Source organism: Patagioenas fasciata, chromosome 13 (genome assembly GCF_037038585.1).
Source record: "Patagioenas fasciata isolate bPatFas1 chromosome 13, bPatFas1.hap1, whole genome shotgun sequence".
Classification (NCBI taxonomy): Eukaryota; Metazoa; Chordata; class Aves; order Columbiformes; family Columbidae; genus Patagioenas; species Patagioenas fasciata.
This window is the reverse complement of record NC_092532.1, coordinates 15,726,595-15,753,000: the sequence shown is the minus strand read 5'-3', so window position 1 is coordinate 15,753,000 and position 26,406 is coordinate 15,726,595. Positions and strand designations below refer to the sequence as shown.

The following is a 26,406-nucleotide window of genomic DNA, read 5'->3' as shown; positions in this document are numbered from 1 at the left end:
CCCTAGACTGCAGACGAGTTTGACTGTAGTCAGATATTGGCAGGAGGTGCATTAACAGGCTGCTCACTTTGTGAATAAATTCTTGGTGGAAACAATGAGATTCAGAGATTTAGAGGTGCCTGGCATGTTTCCCACAATCTTGCCAACTTTCATAAAGCCATCTTCTGGACTTAAAAATGCTTCCAAATTTCCAGTGTTCACAGAAAATTGCTGTTCTTTTTTTGTTTTACACTCGAAGAAGAGGGAAGATGTCAGAAACGAGGCTGTTGATAAGTTTGTCCGACCAATGAAAATGGTAGGAGCCATAAGTCCTGGTTTATTAGGAACAAGAATGGGCAGAATACATGACACCGCTGCACAAAGTGTCTATCTCAGATGCAGGAGCAGAGATTTCACAGGAACGACTGCTTTTCTGCAATGTGGACTTTGAAGATCTGAAATGGCAGAAGAAATGTTAAAAGAAGCCTGTGAAGTAAAGTGCCAAGAGCTGGCAACTTGAGCTGGGCAGCTCAGACAAGTTTCGGTAGGAAAGGAGAGGACCATCCTCCAAACCATGTTGCTGTGCTGTGTCACACAGTGGCAGTGCCGTGAGTTTGCCGAGAATCAGCGCTGAGTCCCGCTTTTTGAAAGGTCTGGCCCCAAAACCTGGTCAGAGAGGACAAAGCTCTATTGAGAGAGGAATAAAAGCCAAGATGCACGCTGACCTGAGAAGTAGCTCCATCTTCTTGAAAAAACAAGTGAGCTCATGTCCAGCTAATGTAATTGCTTTTCTGACTGGGACGCTCTTACCGCCGCTCTCCTGCTCCTGGAGTGTGAGGTCTGTTTGAAGAGGCCATTAGCAGATCGATAGGAGAGGTCTCCCATAATAGCTAATTCAGGGACTGCTGACGTCACTGCTCTGATTACCTCTTGTATCTCCTCTGTACTTTCTGATCTACTCGGCATAATGGGTAGGGTGAGGAACGAAGAAAAGCCGGCTTTGTAACCTGGCATGCTTTTTTCTAAGCATCTCTGAGTATGGCTTATGCGGGCTATTGAGGCTGCATTTGATGTAGCTGGCTACAAGTCACTCTTTCCCTTGGTTTGTTACGACTCAATAAAAAGAATATTTGGCAATATTTTAATTAAAATCTTTGGGATAAAACTGATTTCTGGGTGTCTCTTTGTAGGTTGAAAAGTTGTTTGAGGAATAAAGCTGGAATTCCATTCACAGTATCCTTTGAATTTGAAAGTGCAGAAGCGAATATTGGAGCATCGTTACCCTGCTAAGACAGGCTTGCTCTGGTTCTGTTTCAAAGCTTGTCCTTCTCTTGAATACTGGTACTTTTATGTTGCTTTACACACCTGGGACATTTGCTGGAAGTGAAAGATAATAAATGTGGATAAATTGGGAAAGTGAGCTAGGGGTTGTTCTGGTTTTGATACCTGATCTGGGCAAATATTTTCACATTGTGGTCTGTTTTCCTGGTCATAAAACTGAATCAGCTTTTTCTGCTCTGTTCACTGTGGGTGACGCTGGTGGGTGCCGGTGTGGGAACATCTCTTAATCAGCTTAAAACCACAAAGCTTGTTAATCAATGTGACTTAAGGAGAGACATGTTTGACATATGGAGGAAGTTGGGCACTGCAGTTCTGTAAGAGCTCTGCAAGGGTCTCAGCAGCCATCTGGAGAGATGATCTGGTTTTGTGTGGCTTGCTTAGATTTTCCAGTAGTGTTTAATAAAGTTCCTCACCAAAGGCTCTAGAAGGAATTTTGCAGCTCTAATGTGATTGTGGGCTTTGCATGGATCAGCAATTTGCTGAAGGTAAGCATAAAATTGAAATACAAAGTGAGTTCCATGAGGAAGGAAAAAACAGTGAGGTCTGAAGGATCTGTTCCCTTCTGCCCGAAAGTGATCAAGGCAAAGTTTGCTAATGAAGCTGCATGATCTCTGATCATACTGAGTCCTTCAGATGGTGAAAACAAGAGCTGTGAACCTCCTGGATGCAGGCTGCTGTGGACCTTAGAAGTTTGCCTGAGTTCAAAGAGCAACTGGACAAATTCATAGAGGGCAAATCACTGGAGAGAATGACATTGAAAAGTCACAAGTGTGGCAAAAGAGATCTCTAATCCACACATTTTTGAGGCTTGAGAGCATGGAGGGTGTTAATTGTAACATAGGGACTGTTTTCTTGGCCTTTCCCTCTGTATCTGCTCTTGGCTCATGTTGGGGGCACCACACTGGCCTGGCTGGATCTTTGGTCCAGTAACTTTCAGCCCTGTTTGGGGTGCTGATCTTTCCTTCTCTCATTTCATCCCTCAGTTGGGAGCTTCATCCACTCCCAAGAGTTCTTGAGCTGAATATTAGGCAACCTGCAGAGCAGACAGTGCTCCCAGGTTGTGTGTGCAGCATCTGGGACACCTGGGGGTGTTCAGCCATCCAGTTGGACACTGATGGAGCAGGTACTGCATGTCTCGTGTGCTTTTGAGTTGTGCTTTGGCGACAGTGTTATTGTAATGGAGCATGAGAATCAGAAATCAATCCCAAGGCTTATCAACTCCCACGGGCTAATTTCAGTTGCTGTATAATACTCCTTTGAAAAGGTTTGACATGTAAAAAGTGAGGAGGGTAAACATTTGCTATTAGACAGAGATGTTCTTGAATTCTTTAGTCACAACCCAGTGCTAGAGTTCCCCTGTAGGTAGGTGAAAAAGCAGGCAGGGTATACAGACTGAGTGGTAATAAAAAGTGCATTTTGCAGATGATAAAATCAGTTTAAAATTCCCTTTCTCCTGCAGAACAGTTTGTTGTGTTGCTATTTTTTTTATTTTTGTCCTTGGGAGAAATGAGTCTGTCTTGACATTATACATCTATAAAGGAAAATGTGTTGTGAATTGCATTCTGCTTGTGACTTTGCCTGTCTCTGTTCAGTGACTCATTCGAATTTGAAGCATAAATGCAGAACCGACCTAGTCGTCCTACCTGGCTGGCTTCTGCCTGGTGTCCTTAACATGGTGGTTTCATTCTTTGACAGCTCCCCTCGCTAGTTAGTGTTGCTGTTTAGAGTTCTGCTTACTTACTTTCTTTGTACTCCCAACGGCATCCCAAGGTTCTGTTTTCCCTGTTGCTTCCATTGGCAGATGCGCAAGGGTGACGGCAGGGTCACCTTAGTGTGGTACCCTGTGCTGCCCTGTGCTCTCAGAGGTGCTCCGTGCAAAGCCACCACCTTCCTCTGGAAGTTCTCCCTTTGCTCTGTGCCTGGGAGCGTCCATATGCAGTGGGACCCTTCTCTCCTGGGGACCCCGGCCAGTCCTGCTGATGATGGTGTTGCTCTCCCTGGCTATGCCGGTTGGTTGTTAGATGCCTTTGAGGCTTTTGCAAGATGTGGTCATCACCTTGGCCTCTGATCTTCCTGCCAGAAGACAGAACAGATTTCAAACCAGAAAGGTGGCAATTTTTTTCAGTCTTTTCCCTGGAGTTTGAGCGTCCCAAGCTGTTGAAATGTAAAATAATGAGGAAAACAGGCACAGGGAAGTTGAAGGCAAGGTTTTAAACCACAGTTGCGTGATTGTACGAGTCTCCGTGGCCATGTTTTAGCCTCCTTGGGGGAAGACAGACTTTTTTTCTTATAGCAGCTTCTATGTGTTTTTCCTCTGAGCCACATTAGATGGTAGAAGTGTTTTACAATAGTCCTGTTGTTAGAGAAATACATGCATTTTTTTTTTCTATTTTCCCATGTAAGGAAAAACTGTTTTTTATATAAGTTGCTGATCCCTTTGCCTGGGACAAAAAAAAAAGTCAATTTACAGAGGAATGTGCTTTTGCATTTCATATGGCTGTAAGAACGCAGTGATTTTTGAGCAGAGCTACAAGAGTGTTGGCGAGATGTGGTTAGATGACTCCCTGTTGAAAAGGGCACTATGCTCTGCTTTGAAGAGCTGAAGCACTTGAGCAGGATGAAAGTGTGCCTCTCCTAGCCTGGCACAAAACACTGAGGCCAGCCCTCTGAAAGTACTTCTCTTAGCTTCTACTCTTTCTTTTCTTTTAATGCACCACTTGGTGGGTGTGAGGGTGGTGGGTTTGTGTTGCTCCATCCGTATCTGAGAGCTGAAGTGTTTGTCCAGATCTCTCCTGCTGCAGGAACAGACATTTTAGGCCCTCGGAAACATGATAATTAAAACCTGGATCATCCTCCAACCTCCCCCAGGTATCAGTGACCACGGTCCTGCAAAACTTTAGTGTGCTGTGTTGGAAAACACCATTTGCAGGTAAAGAAAGACCTTATCCAGTAAAAGGGCTTTGAAACCAATGTATGCGTTTAAAAATCAATTCGCCTTTGCTTTGGATGCTTCTGGAGGTTTCTTTTTATAAAAAAAAGAAATTGTTTCCTCTGATGGAAATGGTGTGTTGTGAGGCCCTTTCCCAAAATCATTCCTTTTGCTTTTTTACTTTTTTTGCTTTCTTACTATGTTCTTCACCTTAGGCTGCAAATCCGAGGGCAGGGTAAGCAAGGGGAGGGGTGATCTTTCTCTGCACACATCTTCCATTTCCATACAGCTACAGCCTGCAACACCCATTAAGAGTTGATATTTCACAGAATCGTGCATGTCATCAGGTCAGTGAACTTCCTGAGCCAGTGGCTTGCGGCAGGCGCGTTGGCTGGGCTTTCCCGTAGTTTGGATTTGTGGTTTCTGCGGCTGGAAGCATCTATTGAAACAATGAGCTGGAGACACCACGTGCTTCACTGTGTGGCTGGTTTGTGCTGTATCGCTCGGATTTGCTCTGGTGTGTCAAGTGGAGGAGCCTGGGGTGGAAGCTCTGCCTAAGGAAACAAAGTGGGCAGTGGATCTCCATGGAAAAGGGGATGGTGATTCTTTTTTACCAGTAGTTTCTTTCACAGCCCATTGTCCCTGGAGCTGCTCTCTGTACCAGTAACAGCTGCGGGTTCAAGGCAGGGTGAGGGGCAGCAGCTGAGCATTTTGGTTATGATTTGGGGTGAATGACTGGGTTTGGGAAAGTTGTGCACAGCGTATGGCACATAATTATTGCAGGGATAGAGGAAGGCAGGAGTCACATCTGAGGGAAGAGAACTTGTGATAATGCTATGATTTGATGCATTGTATTTTCATTCCTGCGTTGCTGGGCCCTATAAAATCCTGTTAATGGCAGAATAGCATTTCTGCAGAATTAGGGATGTAGGGATAAAGGGACATTGGTAGGGTAGAAGAAGAATATTAAGCTGCCTTTGTGCAGACTATACAGTATTAACAGAAAGGATTTGAACTATCAACTACCACTGATGTCTTTGACTCCTTTACAGTTCCCTAAAAATAGACTAGGCAGTTTCCTCTTTTACCTTTGGCTGGTTTAATCCTTTCTAACTGTGGCTTAGATGTTTTCCCGATACCTTAGTGGAGTTAGATTTTGAGTGGTGAGACATTCTGCTGAATGCTCGTTTCCTTAGGACCAAGGTTCAACGAGTGAGAATATGTGTTAATTCTGCAATGGAAAGAGCTGTGATCTGTAAGAAACCAACTCTTACCTGCTGGGAGGATGGTTTAAGCTCATCTGCACCCAGTGTTTCACTTGGGCTTGTAAATGAGCTTACGTTTCACTGAGGATGCAGGAGGACTGATAACACCTTGCTGCCTTCTCGTATTTCCACCAGTGGGTGGGGTAGAAAAGTTGAGTTTCCTGCAAGACTGTGCGAGGGAGGAAGAGTAACTGCTTAACTGCAGCTCTGCGGACTTTGGGAGGTGATGTCTGCAAACCTGGTCTGTTCTAAATACAACATCTTTCCCCTCTTCCCCTCCCGTTGCTGGAGATGACCACCAAGGGGTGGGAGATGGTGCTTCTCAGTAAAACTGCATTTGAAGTTCAGCTGCTCCTGGAGCAGGGTTGAGCTGGGCGCAACCCTTGAGTGGGGTGCAAGGACTTGTCTGGTTCTGTCATTGCTGTGACACATGGTCATTCATCACAGGTCTTGGGGTGAGTGGATGGGGCTAACATCTGAAACTGCTTCAGCTGCATTTGCTAGACCTGGTCTGCTAAAGACCTGAGGCTGGTAAGGCTCCAGAAGATCGTATGGAAATACAAAACTAGAACAGCTGTGTGACTCTAGAGACAAAGGGAGCCCTGACTGGCACCCGTAAAACGTTTTTGAAGTGAGTTTTCAGGTGGGTGCGCTCTGGAGAAAGCTACAGCATCTTCCTAGCTCCCAGTGAGCACCAGACTGAGGTTTGGAAGAGCTGATACCTGGCCCTAGTTCCAGCTTCTGCCCTATTGCAGGCTAAAATATAGTTTTAATTAATCAAAATGAGCTCTGCAAAGAAGGGCCGTGAACACGCATCTTGTTGCACATCATTTTGTGGCCTGTAATTGACTCTGCCTTACAGCGAGACCGTTTGACCTGGTGTATTTGGAACAATCTGATGTTGAAAGGTGTCTCAAATTTCCGTTGACCAAAATTTGGGACTTCTCTAGCAGTTGCAGGGTGCACCTGCCCTGGGATGAGACAAAGGAGGAGTTAACTTCGTACAGGGCATAGGTAGGAAGTCAAGATTTGGATTTCGAATAGTTAAGATCTCTTGGGGAGTTTCCATTGGTGCTGAGCTGGAGGGTTAAAAATGTGCTTCCTGAGCCTGACGTTTTTCTTGGTGGTGTCTTTATCTAATCCCTAAAATCCCTAAATCCGATGAGATTGCAATTGAAGCTTTCAGGCTGGTAGACACAAGGGAGCTGGGTTTGTTGTTTTGAGCTGGAAGGGGTGGCTCAAACCAAGAGCTGTGCATCCAAGTTCCCTGGTTTGGAGCAGAAGCTTCAGGGCTGGTTCTGCTCCCTCCATTCTCCCTACCCTGCTGCTTCGCCCTCCTGCTGCCCTGAGCAAGTGCCCAGATGGAAATCCCACGCATGTTTTCCAATACGTTTGTTATTTAAATGGATGCTTTTATGGATTTTCCTGAAAACTGAGCTTTTACTAATACGCCAAATTAGTGTTGATTGGTGCAATGGGAACTGTGCAGACGAGTCGAGGAGAGGTAGAATGTTCTGCTGGTGGCTATTAAGAGATCCCTGCTGTTAATGCAGCATATGCCTGACTGCTGTGAACATATGTGTGTATAGCTTGTGAACTTCTATCAGCACGATACACCCTACACATCAAATATACCCCGTGTTTCAGACACTTTGAGTGATTAACCGAAGAGTTTGATTTTTGTACCTAATGAAAGGTAGAACTGAGCTGTCTGAGAAGGAAAGTATTTGCATGTTTTCTACCTTTGTCTGTGTCTGAAGAGTAATTTCTAAGGGATTCTTTCACATTCTGATCATTTTGAGAACAGGTATGTAGCTCAGATGTAGGAAAGGTTTCTCATTGTACCTGGGATGACTCAAAAGACTTTCTGCACTGTTATATCGCATGCTGATGGGAATGCCTGAGTTACAGTTTCTTAGCCCTTTCCACTTAGTCCTCCATTACTTTTTGTTTGCTTTTAGCTTTACAAGCTTCGGGAATTCTTAGTGACATTCTTAAACTACCTTTTATGCTCAAGAGGCTGATTTTGAAAAGATTAGGAAAACTAGCTTGGCTCTTGGATGAGAATGTAAAATAATTTCATGACGTGCTCATCTTCCAAAATTCATAGGAGTTCCTGTACCTTTGGTGTTTGGCACAGGGGCCTGGCAAGGCTGGATCTGGCTTTGGAGGTATCTTTAGCTGCTTCATGGAAGTGTTGCATGGTCTCTGAAAAAGCCCTGTTTGGAAACACATGGTAGCGCTTGGCAGCCTCGCTTTGGAAACCTTCTGTGTGTGCTGAATGTGTGCCAAGCACATGGAGCTCCTGAATAGCTGTTATAGGTTAATCCCGTGAATAAGTGTGATAAGCCATACTTAACAAACTGAAATGGTGAATTGACCACGTCTTCAGGCAAAGGAGAGGCAGGATTTGAAGTATTCCTTGTGTTCTGAACCAGGGAGCCTTCTCCTCTCCCTGCCTCGCCATCCTCTACATCAGCTGATATCTGTGGTGGTGATGGGCGAGAAGTACTTTGAGAGAGGGGCTTTGGCACTAGGAGAAACTGTGCTTCCCCACTTTAGTGTTGCAAATCATTTTGTCCTCAGCTGCCCTTCATGCTGAGCAAAACTTCTTTGCCTAGAAGCTCGAAAAATCGTGTTCTCCAGTCTTTCTGGGGGCAGAAGCCAGCAGGCGGATTCTGCAAGTACAGCACTTCAACATCTGCCACAGGTGAAGCGGGGGGAGCACGGGGACCAAATCTTGGATATCCCCAAAGCTATTGTGTTAGAAGTGGTGTTTACTTACCAGTGGCTCATCAACAAAGTGAAATACGAAGTGAGAATGGTTCTCTAGATGTTGACAGAGGTCCAGTGGTATTTGGGGCTGTATTGATTAGCCCAGCTGAGGGAGGGGAGGATATGTTCATTATGACATTGACATTGAATTGGTGAAAGGGCTGCAAAGTGTGTTGAATTCCAGGTGGTCCTAACAAATCTGAGCAACTAATAGCAGGTGCAATTTTTAAAAAATGAGAGTAAGTTTATGCACAAAAATAGGTGAAAGATGGAAGGTGTTGGCTTCTCAGAAAAGGATCTGCCTATGAATCACAAATTGTTATGTGAGAATGCAATATCACACTGGTGGAGAAAGACAAACGTACTGAGGTGTTTGAACAGAAAGACGGGCTGCGTGTGGTGTAATCCTGCTGTGTTTGGTGGTTGGTGCAGCTTGCCAAACTGAAGCTCCGACACTTCTGGGCAGTGGACTTCAAAAACACCGCGGGCCAAGCAGAGAGACTGAACAGAAGATCAGCAAAAACAATAATGAGTCAAAAAACCACTGTCTCCAGAAGACTGAAACTTTTTTGACTGGCATAAAGAAGGTGTTGTCATAGTTTGCAAATATGCATAAGACTGTTTTAAAGAGGAAAAGAAATAATCTCTTTTCCAGGTTATGGCAAACAGGAGCCTTAAATTGCACTTAGATTCGCACTGGGCTTTTTACAACACTTTATTAGTGTCTCCTGAAAAAAATATCTACCAGGATTGCTGAAGCTGTCTTGAAGAACAAGTTGGGCAGCCAGGAGTGATGCATCTGTGGTGGATCCTCAGGGACTATGGGATGGATTGGATGATCCCTGGATGTTCCTTGCAGCCCTGTTTTTTACCCTCATTTCCCAAGGAAACAAGGTTTATGGAGCTGTGCCATCTGTCTTTTAGTCTCCCACAATTGACTTCTAAGGTCAACTTCAGCCACATCAGAGCAATGTGGAGAATTCAAAGGCCTGAAGGTCTGTGAATTTTATAAAAGTCAGCGGCTCAGTAGGAGGGATAGCTGAATTCACATCCTTGCTGCAGGAAAGGTAATTAAATATCAGTCCAGATTTATCCAGAGAGCTGATCGGCACGTGTTTATTTCTGAACCATTCGTGGCACGGTTGACCCCGTGAAGCGTGTGGACTGGAGCCCGAGCAGTGGAGTGTGTGGGAAGGAGGGATTTGCTGCTGCCATGCACGGGAGTTGACAGTACTGGCTGGGGACAGGGAGAAGAACACCGGGATCATAGAAACATTGGTTACAGGAGATGTTTGGGAATTTCTGATCCCATTCAGTTTGAGATGGGGCTGTTGCCAATATAAGATCCAGTTGGCTGTGACTTCGTCTTCCTTAAAAGGCTTCAAAGGTGGAGATCGCCCACCTCCCTGGTCAACACTTCCAGGGCTGCACCACCCTTGCCACTGATTTTTGGGTTGTTGTTTTTTTTTTTCCTCTTTCCTCCCCCCAGTATTTCCTGATATGAACCTTCTAAGGTGCAGCTTCTCCCTGTTGGCTCTTGTACCATTTGTGTGGCTCTGTAGTCCTTGTAACTACTTTCAAATAGACGTAGTCTGCTATTAGGTTGCCCTTAGACTTCTCTTTGCCTCCTCTTCTCGAAGGCCGTGTGCCACAGAGCCCTGGCCAGCTTGACAGCCCTCACCTGGATCCTCTCCAAATCCTTCTGGAACTGGGGCATGGCCAGGCTCGGCAGTGGTTAGTGTGATTCCACATAGCAAACTGAAAACTTTTGATCTTCTTTTTGGAAAAAAACATGGTGTAGGAAAGGACAGAGTAGGATATAATAGAAAAAAAGAGATCACATCAGTATAAGGTAGTAGCTGCGGAGTGAGGTATGTGTAAGCTGGAGATGTTTGAGTTGTCCTGGCAACTTTAGTGTTTCATTCCTGTGTGTGTGCAGTTTGGTGCAGTTTCAATAATATATTGTGTTGTTCAGCAGGATGTGTGTCTCCTTCACTGAGTAGTTCGGATGCTGAAAGAGGCTGAGAAGATATTAGAGAGAAATGTGGCAGGGTGGGATCCTTGCCTACCCAAACCAGTGCCTTCTGGGAGAGAAATTAGATTGGGCTATACTGGGCTAACTTGAGCAGCACTTAAATAGTTAAACCTGGGCTTTTAGGACATGCTGGGACAAAAGGGGCATTGCACCTCCTCTGACCTGTGCCTGATTCTGATTAAAATGGAAAGGGTGACTATAGGGAAGAAAGGCAAGCGGGGCAGGTGCTGCTGTTCTGCTGGAGCCTGGGCAGTGCTGGTGTCTCCAGCACACTCCTCACCACGTCCTGCCCTTGGTGCTTGGCCTTGAGGGGGTTACGGGAACCTCTGCGCCGGCCCGAGCAGCCGAGGAGAGCTGGTGGCATCCAGGGAGCAGGTTTACTCCCCCTTTTTTGTTCTCTTGTAAGCACTCAGGGCTTGTGCATCGACAGCTTGAAGCCCGCAGGAGGGGGGTGTGTGTATGCAGGAGGTTATAAGCTTATCTGTTCATCCCCCCTGCTGCACTAATCGGTGTGATATTCTTCCTCCCTGGGGAAGATGTTTCCTCCCTATTGGGGCCACCATTTATTTTGTAGTTAAAACTGTTACTCTGAATTGGTATGTTGAAACACGTTAGCTTCAGTTGCACTTCTCAGCCAATACATCTCTTAGGATATTAATTCAGAATGAGAGAACATAATTCAGATCAAATTTGAGTTTTCCTTTTGAGAATAAAAGCACTGAAGATGTCAGGATACTCAGGTGTTACGAACAGACTGGGAAGGGCATTTCCCAGTTTAGCTACTGCAAATACTGTTGTGACCTGGTGCTGTAACAAACACCTTTGGAAATTTCTGTTTCCCCTCCTTGCCTTTTTGATGTCAGTCTCTAGCAGTCTGTACTTGCTGACCTCGTCTTTTCACCTGTACTCTTCTGAGTCCAGGTCTCTTGACCCTGAGCTTTCTCAATGTACAGTTTCTCAGCCAAGGTGCTGGTCAGAGTCCCTTTGTTTAATTGTAACTTGCTGATACATTTTTAAGAGATGGATGTGAGGCAAGCTAAAATGTGGTTTTACCCCATTTTAACATGCCAGTTACCTCCCTAGGCATTATGGTTAGAAGAGCTGTCCCTGGCTGTAGAGAAAAGCTCTGTGTTTATTGTTTTGGTAGCTGCTGTAATTTTACTGCATGATTCTAGCTGAATACTCAGTGCTTGTACAGGGAAAATCGGCTGGCTATTTCCATTCGAAAAGCTGGGTTATAGGAGTTCACAGCACCAGATGGCCATGCATACTTATAACGTTGTGGATTATTAAAGGGCTGTTGTATTTTCCTCTTTCATCTTTCCTTTATTCCTCCTCCCCACATCAACAAATTAATGCGGAGTGCTTGGGAATCTGTCCTGTGCAGACTTTAGCACATTATATCTTTTTGTTGGAAACTTTTTGTTCCAGCCCTTTTGAACCGCTTGGTTTTGATCGCCTCCTTGCAACTGCTTGTGGGCTGAATGATGGCCAGGGCTCCGCAAACCTCCGTTACTGGGACCCTGGTGCTGTCCCAGGCTCGTTCAGCACGGGATGTCTCAGAGTTGTTGTCCCCAACCTGCTCCAAAAGATTGGAAAGTTGACACTTTGTTTTCCAAAGTCGTGTGGGAACCTCCTAAATTAGACACAAGTGCCGTGTTAGCGTGAATATGTGAAAGATGCAATGCAAAGAATACTTGGGCACCTCTAATTAATTTATTTTTAAAAACTAACAGCATGTCATTTGTCTACCACTAAAGACATCTGAATTTTAAAATGCAGCTACTCTGAAAAATGACAGAAGATGGAGAGGTGTGCCTTGCCTGCAACACCGTACGTATGTATTAGATGGAGTCATTTTTGGAGAACAAAAAAGCCTTTGCTGTTCATATTTGTGATACCTGGGTGCCATCTGTGTCCGGATTGACTTTCTTGTTAATGATTTTTAGTGGTCAGGTGTCTTCAATGGAATTGCAAACAGCAGCAGTTGGTGAACATAGGGTGGAGATGTGTATAGGGACATGTACACAATTCCAAGCAGCGTCTATAGGATAGAGGGCAGCTGTTACAAGCTCTGCATCCCACACAGGTTCTGAAGGCAAGAAAAGCTCATCATGATGTATATCATCAACATACAGAACAAATTCCTTTATGTTAAAAGTTCTGCCTGCCCAGGTCAGGGGTGGTCTTTGCAACTTGTTGCATTTGTACCCACATGGCTTCTTCTCACAGGAGGGTGTGTGTATCTGGGGGAAGATGCACTGCTGAGATCTAGAGACTTCTGATTAAAAAAAAAATACTTGTGGGGGAAAAGTAACTTAGAAACATGAATAGAATAGAAATACTTAGAGGAACTAGCGTTGAGCAGGAAAATGGAAACACCTTCACCATGTATTTTAAGGTAAAAACAAGTAAAAGTCAGCATAAAATGGTCGTCTTCATAGTGTGTTTGCAGTGCGGGCTTTGGTGACTGCCTTCCAGCAGTGTGCGCTCCCATTGCCGGCAGGGTAAAATTTGGTACCTGAAACCAGCCCTGATCGCTGCTGTGCCTGTGGGTTCTGGCTCCCGCCCCCGCTGGGGTTTGGTTTTGTTAGGTGAGAAAACTCATGTTGGTAACACAGGTCAGCGTTTTATTTCAGACGCACACGCCAGGAGCTCGCCGCGGCTTGCGCCCTGTTCCTGCTCGCTTCAGCTGTCAGCGAAACATGTGGGTTGGTTGTTCGAGCCGGAGAACAACATGGTGTTTGTTCCCCCCATGCCGGTGTGGACGGCGCCTCAATAGCTTTTATGCCGGTGTGAATAAAAAGCAGGGGTGGTGATGGATTTAATCACAAAGAGCCCAGCGCTGCATGCAATCCCCTCACCTAGGGGACACTCATAGGAGGATCTCTTGCTTTTCTTCCTCCTCCTCCAGACTCTGAGCCTGAGTCTGAATAAAACACAGCACACTTGAGAGCTCTTCAAAGCTTTTTAAGTGAGGCTGCTTTCTCCTGGGTTTGTTATCTAGCAAGGCTGAAGTTGCAGGTTGGTGATGTGCTCCGTGTTTTATGCAGCTTAGAAGTTCAGGAGATGCTTTTGTAGGAAATGCTGGCGCACCTGGGAAGCGGCAGCCGACATTCCTGAGGGACCAGAGCTACAAATCTGCACGGCAGGAGTTTCTCCTGTTGCTGTTAAGGCTGTAGGACAAGACTGTGGCGGTGACTTCATACTTTGTTGAAGTGCTGCTAATTCTGGCCTCTGTGCCTGTCGCTCGCTTGAGTTGATGTAGCTGCTTTGGCAGCCACCTGGTGAATCACAACAGAGAGGAATTTGTCCCTGCAGGAGCGGGGTTAAAGGCAAGGCTCTCTGATGGGGTTTAGCTGATGTGATGTTTCATGGCCTCTGGATGGAGCCATTCTCTGTTTCTCCTCAGAGAATCTCCTCTAGATCCCTTCAGGCCTGTCATGTTGAGTGCACCTCCTGTCGTGCACTTGTGTCCTTGCGGTTCCCCAAACACACCAGTGTTGACCTTCCTCAGCTCTTACACAAACTCCAGCTGCAGCCTTGCAATAGTAATTGGGAGGGTTCTTGAGGTTTTGCTGAGTTAAAACAGCTATATTGCCAACTGAAGCAAGGTTTCTGGAGACTGGATATGTTTCTCCATGAACTGGGGTTGAAAATTGCAAAATTCATTCCTCTCAGGGCTTCAGCAGAATGTATCCTTACCTACTTTTTAAGTAAAGGCTTCAGTGAAAAAAACCAAAGATGTGTTTGGTGCAGCACAGGAGACCTCCAGCTGTGTAAACAGATCAATGAAGTGATTTGTGTTTGCTGACCAGAAGAAAATCCTAATTGCAAGTGTTCCATATTCAATGTTTGTGGTGAAACTAGAGTAATTGGAATAATGAGAAATCCAATTTACTTTTGTTTGGAGTTTATTCTACTTTAGGTTTCATTAAACCAGACTGGTGCAATGCACAGACCTTGCAAGGCTTGGGCTGGTGATGTGTTCGCCATTTCTAGGTCTTCAAACTGATGTGTTCTTAATGGATTTCTTAAAATTCTAAATCATCGTATTTTCCATCTTTTAATATGTCTTGAAATGATTGAATTAATATTTTTCTTGGTGTTTAGAGGCTCATTTCACCTCCCAGAATCTCTTACTTCGTGTTGCGCAGCCATCGGTTGACTGAACTCTGAATGCATCTGAACCGCAAAATGGCTCTCGTGTTGCCTCTGGTTCCAGACCGGTGCAGTTACTGACACCTGCCAGAGGAAATAATGCTTTCCTGCATGTCCTGGGGATGTATTTCCAAGAAAAGCATTGCTGTGTCAGCCCTCAAGTATTTTTCATTTAAATGCATCTCTTGCATCTCTTTGGATTTAGGTGAAAAAGAGAGGATGGAGATTCTGGCATGGTTGTATATCTGTGAGGGACAATATTCAGAAGGGTAAAGAATTTTTGATAGCTGGGGAGAAATACTGCAGGAAAAACAATAAGGCTGGAGTGTGTGAATGTGTTTTCTTCGTTCAAGTGAGACAAAAGCTGTTTCAAGGCATCTATGTCATCTTGATTGCTGGTAACAGTAATGAAGACAGTAGTAAAGAGTTCTTAGAGAGTTATTGCAAGGAGAGTAAAATTGTCACTAGCATTTAATAGCACTTTGAGTTATAATCGGTAAATTAGATAGACATATTGTTAGCTTAGGCGTCTCATTCGGAGAGGGGAAAATGCGTCCTCTGTGAAGAAAACTGAATGGGGTGAGCTCTGTGTCTGTGAGGAGGAGGAGGGAAGAAGTGGTGGGAGGGTAATTGGGTGGGATTTCAACTGTATGAGTAGCTGATAACTTAAATGAGTCAAAAAAAAAGCTACAGAAAATAGTTCTTTAAAAACTTTTGAAGGCAAGCCTGGTAAACTTAGAGGCAAAATCTCCACCTGCCAACAGACACTAAACCCTGCAAGTTGGTTCCCTTTGCTGCTATTTAACAAAGGAAGCTCCTTATCCATAAGTCTGGTAGGAAATCTATAGGCTTGAAATGTGATTTATATCTCCCTGTGGCAGAGGCAGGTTTGACTCTTTGGTTCTAATATTATAAATAGCATAAAGGCTGAGCTCTTCGAAGTGTCCCTAGTTCTGCAAAAAAACCCAGAGTGTTCAATTGCAGTTATTGTGATTTTTACTACATTTCGAAAGATTTTTTGCTATTTTAATTATCTTTATTGAGTCTCTGATCAAGGATTGTCCGTGTTGTATTCTAACAAGCATCTGTTCTTTTCTTACCATTCCTTGTCAAAGTGATTTAAGGCAGGTCATGACAAACTAAGTGTATTTGAAAGCAGTAGACAGTAAAGCTTGAATTGTAGGAAATTTTTTTAACTGATTTTGTTCAGGAAACGCGGAGGGGAGTGGGTTGTGGATGTGATTTCAAAACACAGAGGTGGTGTCTGATCCCCTGGAGAAGGCTGTGCTTCCTTCCCAAGCACTCTAAATACTCCCATTTCTATCCTGAGTACTTTCAGGAATGTTTGTATTTTTTTATCCATGTGCAGGTATTTTTTTTATATCAAGTAGTTCATATCGTTTTCACTCTCTCTTCTTGCACAGTTGCTGCCAGTGATCATATATCCCACTTTAGCTAAGCTGAGCAAGCCAGACTGATTTAGTCATTGCTTGTAAAGTAAGACTTTGTGAACTCTGACCATCCTGGTAGCTGGTTCCTTAACTCAAGCTGGAGTTCACCGTTCCTGGCCGTACCACAGGCTGCCCAGGGCCAGGAGTGGGGCTGGAACGCTCAGAACATTACATTAAAAAATCCCCTGTGGATTAGTGCTCTCGCTGGTACCTTTCAGTCTTTCGAAAGAGAAGATTGCTTTTGGTAGCCATAAATTGCAGGCCTCAAAAAAATCAGGACATACCTTTTTTTAGACCTTTTGCACAAGAAAAGGGCATTAGATCTGACTGCGCAGTTGGTGGACCCCAGATTTTAAAATAGCTGGGTTCTTTTCTTCCTCACCAAATGAAAAGAGGAATGAGACACAGAATAGCAGCCTTTTTCTCTTTTAGCCACACAGTTAACACCTGTGTGTTTATGCATGGGCTTAATTATTGTATCGAAACATTCACTCTGTTGCATGAATGTACTCAGGCTTTTTTTAATGCTGCTTGGGATGTGGTCTCCATGTATTTGAAAAATTCAGTATTGGTGGTTTCAGGATGGGTGAGACCTCACAGTGGATTTTGCCGTGTTTTTCTTCCCAGCTTTGTCCACAGCCCAACCTTCAGTCATGCTCAAGGAAATGTTCTCACTCCTCACGTTAGTGCAAATACGGTATTTTGTCAGAAATGACACAATTCCAGTGTGCATGACTGTAGGTGTTTGTCTCATGGGTTATTGTGGCTATACCTCAGTGTATGGGGGGGATATAGGAGGTATTCATTATAGGAGTAAATTAATTAATTTGGGCTTGTTTCTTTAAAACTAGTGTTTTGTGAAATGAGTAAATAAAATTCTTCCTTCTTTCTTTGGTAAGCATTCCTGAAAATTCCTTATCTAACATTTATATATATTTAGAATGTTTTATGGGGTTGTTTCCAGCCAGGCTCAGCTGGCTGTTCCAGGGTTGACCCAGTAGCAACATCTCCCGGATTTCCACATCAGAGTGAGACTGAGAGCCACAGCCGAAAACCTTCCTAGGCTTGGCTTCAGGATTGATGCAGAGATTGATGCTTGTAGATGTGTGCCTTAAGATGAAGAGTCAGAAGAGATCCGGGGGTCTGGTGTCAGGACCCATCCCCTGTGAGTGACATGACCCAATTTGAGCAGTGGCGGCTTCATGGGGTACAAAGCACTTGGACTGGGAGGGTCTTCAGCAGGATACAGTCACTGTTTGTCATAGCTGTATGGGTCTGGAAGACAAGGTGAGAAGATGAGGTGGGAGGACTCAGGGCCAGCATCTGGAGCAGGACATAGGTCCAGAAGCCTGTGTGTGTCCATGGAGCATCAACTGCAGCAAGTGTGTGACCAAGGGTGTGACTGCTGGTGGAGATGGAGCCGGACAAGGGAGTGAAGGGACCTGGACACTGGGGATGTCTCTGTGTGTCTCTTAAGGACAAGAGTGAGACCACAGGAGGATCTGGGGACCAGGGAAGTCCCAGACAGCAGCTGGAGAAGTGGTCGAGTCGGGGGGGTTGACTGAGATTGCGTGTATGTGTGCGTGCACACGTATGTAGGGATCTGTAGGCATGAGGCACCCGGGAAGACTGGGATCCAGGCTCCTCTGCTGGATGGATCCACGCTGCACCTATGTACATGTAGACATTTCCCACTAACTCAGCCTCTCCCTCTAACAGTGTCTTGAAGTAACTGCATCTCCTTCTCCTTGCGCAGACACTGTTGGTTACAACTTGGAAGATCTGAGGATGAAAGAGAGTGGAAGAAGCTGAATGCCCTGAAGCACCTTTTGGGGATGGGAGGAATGAATTAATCAGCAAAGCTGTGCCGGGATGGTTGATTCTAATTATCTTTTTTGTGTTTCAGCCCTGGCCCAGTGTGTCCAACCTGGCCAAGGATTTCATTGATCGTCTGCTCACAGTGGACCCCAGTGACAGGATGACAGCCCTTCAGGCCCTGAAGCACCCGTGGGTGGTCAGCATGGCAGCCTCGTCCTCCATGAAGAACCTACACCGTTCCATCTCACAAAACCTTCTCAAGAGAGCATCTTCCCGCTGCCAGAGCACCAAGTCCGCGCAGTCCACTCGCTCCAGCCGCTCCACCAAATCCAACAAATCACGACGAGTTCGGGAGCGGGAGCTGCGGGAGCTCAACCTGCGCTACCAGCAGCAGTACACTGGCTGAGCGCTGGCTGGGACCTGCCGGGCGGCTTTCCCAGTGTCTTCTCTGCGGTGTAGGAACATCCAGGTTCCTCCCTCCCTCCCTCGAGGTGTCCCCCCCATCCATGAGGTGTGCCCCCTGTACAGAGGAAAGGGAACCTCGTGGTGGCCATCACACCCTGCGAGCTGTGCCACAGGAAACGGGGGAGCACTTGTGGGCTCAGAGCACAGCTCAGAGCCTCAAGTCATACACAAATTAAGGAGCCATGTGGGGAGAAGAGCTCTTTCTGTAGCCCAGGAGCTTGGTTGCTCATAGTTATTTATTAATTCCAGAGTGTTAAGTTTCTCTCACTTGCATATGAAAAAAAAAGAAATCACTTTATGTGTGTGTACATCCACGTATGTGTATGCGATACACGTGTGGGTGTGTATATGTATTTGAAAATTACATATACACAAATTTTGAGCTGGTTTAGTCAGACTGTGGTCCCTTTGCAGTGAAGCAGGTATGAGTCACATGCAGTTAGAAGTAGGATAGCTCTGACTCACTGGCATGCTGCCCACCAGCTCCTCATCTCTGTACAGCTCCGAGGAGATGCCAGACAGCAGTTTTCCGTGACAACTGGGAAGCTGCGAGGTTTCCCCCGCGGGCTGCCATCCGCCTGATGACATCAAGGGTTTACTCAAGCTGTGCGAGAGCTGCCCTGCGAATTGGCAACACAGGATGAAGTGCTGTGAGCTCAGAGCTGGAGTTTGGTTCCTTTGATCTGGATGGGTGGGTGCTCCTGAGGGAGGGGTGGGAAGAGGATCATCATCCTATAGAATTTCATGGTATGCAGAGGGTTGTCTTTAGCAAGGCAGCATTTTTAGAGGTTCTGTGCTGTTCCCCTTGAATTGTCCTTCCCCTGTTTGCAGCAAGACCAGTACCTACCACACAGGGTTTGTTGTTGCTGTGACCTGGCCCTGTCATGTCTGTGACCAGACACATCTTGTGCCCTTCACACTAGTGTTACCGACCGTGTTGCTTCACTAAAACTTTGGTGGTTCCAGGTATTGCTCCCTGTCTGCAGGTTTTTGTGAGGCTCCTCTGCTTTGTGTGCCTTTTCTGCCCCAGTCTTGCTGTCCCTGCCCTGGGACGGTGAAGTGGTGGTGGGAGCTGTTGGGATGGCCACAAATGAGTCCATAGCATCAGGGTAGGGGCTTGAGCAGCAGAGATCGAATCCTGGGGAGTCAGCAGAGATAATACCCTAGAGACAGTGCAGAAAAACTTTAGAGCTGTTAGGCGTGACTTAAATCCAATAGGAAAAACTGCCTTTTAGGTCTTCTTGTGCTGGATGGGTGATGTGGGGGCGTCTTGTGAAGAACCTCTCAGGTGAGGTGTGTGCTGTAGAGCTGGGGTTTGTGCAAGCTTGCTGAGACATCTTCCCAGCTGGTCCGAGCAGCAGAACGGGGCTGTTGGCACAATTTCATGGTGGATTTGGCTTCTTGTGATAGCAGAGCCAAGATCTGCAGTGACGACAAATGCTGCTCTTTGAAGCTTTTCAGACAAAGCTGTACGGTTTGCTTCACGCTGGGTTCTTGGGAAGTGCTGGCATAGCTCTGGGCTGGAAACGCAGGCTCTGCCTGCTCAAGGGGCTGGCGAGCGTGGCCTTCTGCCCAGGATTGATGTCTGTGCCCCTGTGTTTTGGTGCCAGCAAGGTTTTAAGTGGTTGGTCACATCTCCAGGGAGCTGTAACTGTACTGGCCGCAGCCCCTCCTGGTCAGCAAACAGCAAAGCAGGGCAGCTGCAGTGGGAGAAGAGTTTTCTGTGCTAAGGAGAGGAGGGGGAAAAAAAGTAGTTATTTCTAGGGGTGTGCTTCCCAGCCCGAGGCTGGGCCGGGCCATGAGTGCTGTGAGCACAGCCCAGTGCACACAGGTGTGCGGTGGGAGTGTGGCAGAGGAAACCTGAGGGCAGCCAGTGTGTTGCAGGGGTGAATTCTAAATCCTTGGCATGGTTTTGCATATTATTTTGAAAACTCCAAATCGTTTGCAGGCTGCCCTTTCTCTGAGTGGCCATCCTACCATATCATAGAATTGTTTTGATTGGAAAAGACCTTTAAGATTGAGTCCAGCCATTAACCCAACCCAGTCAAGTCCTTCTCTAAACCATGTCCCTAAGAACCTCATGTACATGTCTTTTAAACTCCTCCAGGAATGGTGACTCCATCACTGCCCTGGGCAGCCTGTTCCAATGACTAACAGTAGTGCCTTCTGTGAAGAATTTTTTCCTAATATCCAATCTAAACCTGCCCTGGTGCAACTTGAGGCTGTTTCCTCTCATCCTATCGCTTGTTACTTGCCCAACACTCTCCATGCTACAACCTTCACATGCAGTATTTCTTCCATCAACATTAATGGATGCCATAGAATTACCAAAAATTGTTCTTTTCAACTCTGTGGACTGCAAAAAAAAAGTTTCTTCAGCTTCTTTTGCTTTCTCACGTAGTTTTCTGTGGTTCTTTACCATAAGCCATAAACCAGGTGGGATTTCTGCCAAAACAGGCAGCTCCATAAACAATTCAGTGCCCCTCATATTACTGCCAACAGCTCTGCAAAAGCAGCAACCGCTCTAAGACAAGAATCGACTGGAACTTTGTTCTTCCCTTGTATGTTACACACTAGCAGGATGCTTTCTCAAAGGGCTTCTGGTTTTGAGCCTTTATTCATAGTCTCCTGCATATTTGGAGAATCACACCCAGATGCTGTGATCTCTTTTACCTCCTCGTTCTTCCATGGCCCTCCTCAGATTATCTGGTGTGTTTATCCTCAAAACAGGTGTTTTTGCCTGTGCAAGGAGGTCAAACTGATTAACTGAGCCAAGACCTGTAGAACTGAGACCCTTCCCTTTAACCACTAGACCATCACAACGTGCAGGTGTCTACCCAGCCTGTTCCTTCGTGCCGTCTCCTGTGGGTGGGGGGTGGATGAAGGTGGAGAGGAGGTCAGGATGGTGAGCTCTGGTCTGACCAGGCTCATTTCTCCACCTTCACGAAGCAGAGCAAGAATCTTCTCATCTGTGACAATTTTTGCTTTGCTGCTCTTTTCAGCAATTAGGTTTTCACCCACAGAAGTTAACTCATAGTGTGTTTGGGGTGGAATATGTTTTAGGAAGTGAGATGTTGCTATGTATGCTCTCCTAACAGTGTCAGTTTTCTGTGATGATGCTCCAATGGCTGGGGGGTGAATTGGCAGAAGGGAGGATCCTTCACACTCATGGGTGATGCTGGATAGCTGCTATGAGAGAATTGCACCAAAGAGGACCACATCCATCCCATAAGGGGCCTTGGTTTTTCTAGAAAAAGAACTGAAAAATCGATGTAAACATGAGGAAAATCCTTATAGGCTTCCCTTCCATCATTTGATTGTGACTCTCCTGGCTCAGTCCCTCTTCTTTTTCTAAATTCAATGTTTGCAGGAACTCTTACACCCAGAACAATAGCGTGTGGGCTGAGGGGGGATGAGCAGAGCTCCGACCAAGCGTCCCTTGGAGTCCTCAGTGATCTTCCTGTTTTCACTCTGCCTGAAAAACTGTGATTTCCAAACACTACATTGCAAGAACAGTTCCTCAGGTGCTTTTACCCTTGCTGTGGGGGCACGATTTCAGCTGGGTCTGCTGGAGGGGAACAGACAAAGTGCTGTAATTTTGAGCCGTAGTTTTAGGTGCCTTCAATCTGTCCTCTAAGAAGCTCTTCACTGTGAATTATCTCAATCATCTGTCTTCATATATATTCCACAGGAGTATGTCAATGCTCAGTTTATCTTAAGTCTCAGGAGTTTACACTTTTCAAGTGTGCCTTGTTTGGGGATTTTTAGAAGCTAAAATACCCAGATTTCTTTTTTTCCCTGCTCTTTTAATTAAGTTTTTAAATCCCCTTCTATGTCTCTTAATGGTGGTTCGTGGGGGTTTTTGGAAGGTTTCTGCTGGTACTGAATTAGCCAGGAGAATGCAGGTAACAAATGCATGTTCCACCCATTGCTGAGTGGCAGTCTTTATATTATCTGGGCTGCACATCTCAGAGTGCTTTTGTTTTCTGTGCTTTTGTTCATGCAATGAAAGTGAAGCTGGAATGACACCTAGTGGCAAATTGTTGTGTGTCCTTGTCCAAGTACAGCCATCTGCTGGGGGCGTTCCCACTGTTCCTGGGTGAGATGCTCTTACAAAGAGGAATCTGGGTTTGCTGCTTGATGCTCCTGGACCACACCTGCAGTCCCAGCTGTTTAACAGCTCACTCAATGGGACACTGTTTTCTCCTTTACTGATCCCAAAGAACAGCATCTGACCCCACACAGGGGAGCGTGAGTCCATGTGCATGAACTGGAAGGGATGCTCATTGCTGGGAAAGACACATGTGGCCAACCCACCAGTGTCTCAAGGGGATGCTCACCAGCACCCTGCTTTGGGGAGGTATCTCAGGGCTCACAAGGAGAAAGCAAAACCTAAAGACTCTGAGGTTGGAATCAGTAGGTTTGGGACTTTCTCCCACCTTGAGACATGATGGAGCAACTCAGTGTGTTGCTTCCCAGCGTATTCTGTTTCAGGGAAAAGCAATTTTAAGGAGTAGAAGGAATTATGGTTGGTAGCATTTTGGAACTTAGCTGTACTGTGTAAAATAATCCCAGCATTTTGTCCCTGAGAGTTTGGCTGCTCTTTTGGGAAAGAGAACTACGGCTTCAAGGAATGTGGCCTGTTGATTCCTTGATTTCTTTTTTTTTTTTTTTTTTTTTTTAATTTTTTTTAAGGGTTATTGGAAATGAATGTGAAAAGGTCTTCCAGGAATAACACCGGGTGGTCTACATACTTGTGAAGCTTTGCATCCAGACTTTTGAGTATGTAATGTATTTTTCCATGCATTTTGCTAAAACAGCAGTTACTTGTCCATGTTTGATTTACTTCTCACCCTTCTCAGGCTTCTAAAAACATTAATATGTCAACCCAGTGGTGGTAGAAACTCCCCTTCCTTCAATCCAGAAGAAATCTGTGCTGTTTAACACTGAGATTGTGGTAACATCCAGATGCTTCTGCCAGTTCCTGGACTGCATTGTTCTTGGAAATGTATAGCGGACATGAGGGACAGCTTTATGTGATGAGAGTCAGCCCAGACAGAAGGGCTCTGACCTGCTGGTTCAGTAGCGATGTGGAAACCAGCTGCAGTGTAGGGCCTGCCTTACGTATTTATTTTGGAAATTATAAACCCTCAAACTCTTAACTTCTTTGGAATTTGGGTATTTTCTTCTTTAAGGTCAGATATTTTCTGCTCTGCTAATTTCCATTCTTTCTCATACCCTGCTCCATTTCTCAATCCTGTTTTCTACCAGGGTGTTTGGCTGAAGTACTGATACAGTCAACTTATATGTCGTTCACAAATGGGAATGGGGTTGTGGTTAACTCGACTACTGGGCAGCAACTCTGGGTTTGGCTCTGCAGGAGCCGTGGTGAGTCCTGGAGCCAGGTAAGGGCGTCTGTACGGTGGGAGGAGGCTCTGAGGACCCCGCGGCACAGGCTCAGCTCAAAATGATCTTGTACAACACAGAACGAGTACCTGGCTGTTCCAGGCCTCTTATCAGACTGCGTGAGGCCCATAGTCCTAGTTTAAGTGATGATGCTAAAGATTCAGAGGGTTTGAGGCAGGGTAAATCAAAATCTCAATTATTTGACTTAATTTAGTTTTCTAAATGAAGCAAAGCAGCACAGAGATTGGCTTTTTGGGGAGTCACAGTCTGTTCTCCAGCAGCAGTGTGAGCCCTGGGATTAGCAGGGAGGGTGTTTGTGTCCCGGCCTCTCACCAGCTCGGCTTCATCCTGGAACATACCACAAAGTGCCTGTACCACTGGGTGCCAGATGCCCAGCCCCAAGTTGCCTTCACCTCTCTTGGGAGGTTTTTGGTGCTTTTCTCTGACCACTCAGTCTCTCCTTGTTCAGCCTGGATCAGAAATGCAGCTCTTGGGTGCTGCGGAGGCAGGTGCCTGCGAGTCAGTTGTGCCTTACTGAGCAGTAAATTTGCAAAAAAATAATGTGAAGCAGCAGGGATGTGCAGTGGCAACAACATCATGGAGCTCGGTACCCTGCACGCTTGGTGTCCCTGCGGCGAGGGAGCTCTGGTGACACTTTTTCCTTCTCCCGCTGCGGTGATACTGTAGATCCCTCGTGTGTGACGGGCGAACTCCTCGCCGCTGTTGCAGATCACGTTGCACTGTGTTTGTCTGCTGAACGTGGGGGAGACCCACAGCCCCAACACGGTGCGTTAGACACGAACGGCTCCTGCCAGCACACCCAGATGCCCTGAGTTTTCCTGTTGCCTTTCACTACGGAAAGACACCTCCCGGGAAGCTCTCGGGACTGGAGCTGTTCCGGCACTTGCTGTTATTTTTGGTCACCAAATTTCCGGTGCTGGGTTGGAATGGTTTGGAAGTAACTCCGGTTGCATCCTGTTCATCTCACAACAGGGGTGTTTTGAGAAGCCTCCAGTTCTGTGACTTGCCTTTTGAATCCTGTCTTTACACTAAGGGCTGTTGTAGGCTGAGCTCTGAACCTTTGTAATTAGTCTGTAATGTTATGATTAGAGTGTACAGAATTATTTATTTTGTGTACTCAGTCTGTTAAACATGTTAAATGTATTCTGTGTACCCCATCGCTCTGCTGTCGTTATTTCTGGCTTGCGGGCCGACTGCTGACAGGTGCCGCCTTCCCAGCTCTGAACCAGTAAATGCATCAAGAGCCAGGAGCTGCTCTGACATATTCTTGGAGCACAGCAAGAAGGTACTGAAGTGCCCATAGAAGAGTTTCCTGGTTTCTTTAATGCAGCTGCCAGGCCAGGAGAGCTGGGATGCCCATGGGGATGCTCTCGAGGAGTCAGGCACTCAGTCTCTTGCTGCAAGGCAGGATTTGGGGGTTGAACAGACAATTTGGGACATTTTTTCACCTGTCTTGGGGTGCAAGGTCCCTGGAAGTACCCTGGTATGCCCACAGCAACTTGTACCTCTCTGGTTTCACTCTGAGCAGCTTTTATAGGCCAACAGGAAAACCTTTAATATCAAGTGAAAAATGTGTACTGCTTTTGAGCCATCTCCTCCTGGAAAGAAGGTGATTTTTCAAGGGCAAAGGACCCTGTCCCAGCAGTGGTAGAGGTGACAGTGACCTGAACACACAGAGCAAACGACCCATAGTGCTGCAGTTCATTCATTCCCATTTGAAGTTCTGTGTGGCCACCAGTTTCTTCTGCCCTTATCACATCTCTGATGTTCAGCTGTCTTCAAGGTCATTTAGGAGCTAGCTGAAGCCAGAGAAGAGTGTGCAGCTTTCATGTGGTGGGTCTTATTTCAGGTACCGCAGAGTGAAAGCACACTCCAAATGTCACTGCAGAGCAGTGGGACCGGTGTATGCCCAGTGCAGCTGCTACCGTGGGCCTTAGGGGAGATCTGTGAGGAGCTCAGCCCCTGAACCCGACTGTGTCCCAGGTGAGGCTTTCCAAGGTGGAGGAGTCTGAGCCAGCAGCTTCACCAGTTTCTCTATAAGCTGCTGTTCCCCCAAATCACTTTGCTCCAGTTGGTCCCTGCAGAGCAGACCACTAAGTGAGGCTGAATTTTATCCAAGCCCTGGCTTATTCTCAGTCCTGGGCTGTATTTGAGCAGCTTTTGGGTTTGGTTTGATTTGTGTTTTTTAAACTCAAGCCTATGGGCCAGACTATTTGTCTTTACCCTCCATTCATGATCTATAACCCTTTCCACAGTCATGTCTCTGCCTGGCCTGGGATGTCTCCCAGGATGGGGCATCCACCACCTCTCTGGGCAACCTGGGACAGTGTTTCACCACTCTCAGTGTAAAATATTTCTTCCTCATGTCTAGCCTGAATCTCCCCTCCTTTAGTTTAAAACCATCACCCCTTTTCCTATCACAAGAGGCTCTGTTAAGAAGTCTGTCGTCATCTTTCTTACAGTCCCCTTTTAAGCACTGAAAGGCTGCAATAAGGTCTCCCTGAAGCCTTCTCGAGGCTGAACAACCCCAACTCTCAGGCTGTGAACCCACCGATGACACTGTGGTGGTCTCTGGGCTGGTGTCGGGCTGTAGATCCATGTGTGAGAAGACCCCCTGAGCAGCCCTTGCTCCCCAGCCAGCCCTGCTCCCCCCAGCCTGTGCACTGTGTTCTGCCTGCTGCACCTCGGGGCACCCAGCTCCGGGAGCTGCTGGAGTGCTGGAGAGGAGCGCAGGGTGCCCAAACTTCACCCGTGCACGTT

General features: G+C 46.2%; 1 protein-coding gene across 3 annotated transcripts in view; it reads left to right on the top strand.

Annotated features, from left to right (window-relative positions):
- The window catches only part of PSKH1 (protein serine kinase H1), a 29,921-nt gene extending 5,123 nt beyond the window's left edge, over positions 1 to 24,798 (top strand). For all 3 annotated transcript variants that reach the window (XM_065848141.2, XM_065848142.2, XM_071814262.1), the window contains exon 3: positions 17,843 to 24,798. In XM_065848141.2, coding sequence (XP_065704213.1) covers positions 17,843 to 18,160 — 318 coding nt within the window. In that variant the 3' untranslated portion in view covers positions 18,161 to 24,798. The remainder of the gene's footprint in view (positions 1 to 17,842) is intronic.
- The last annotated feature ends 1,608 nt before the right edge of the window (positions 24,799 to 26,406 follow it).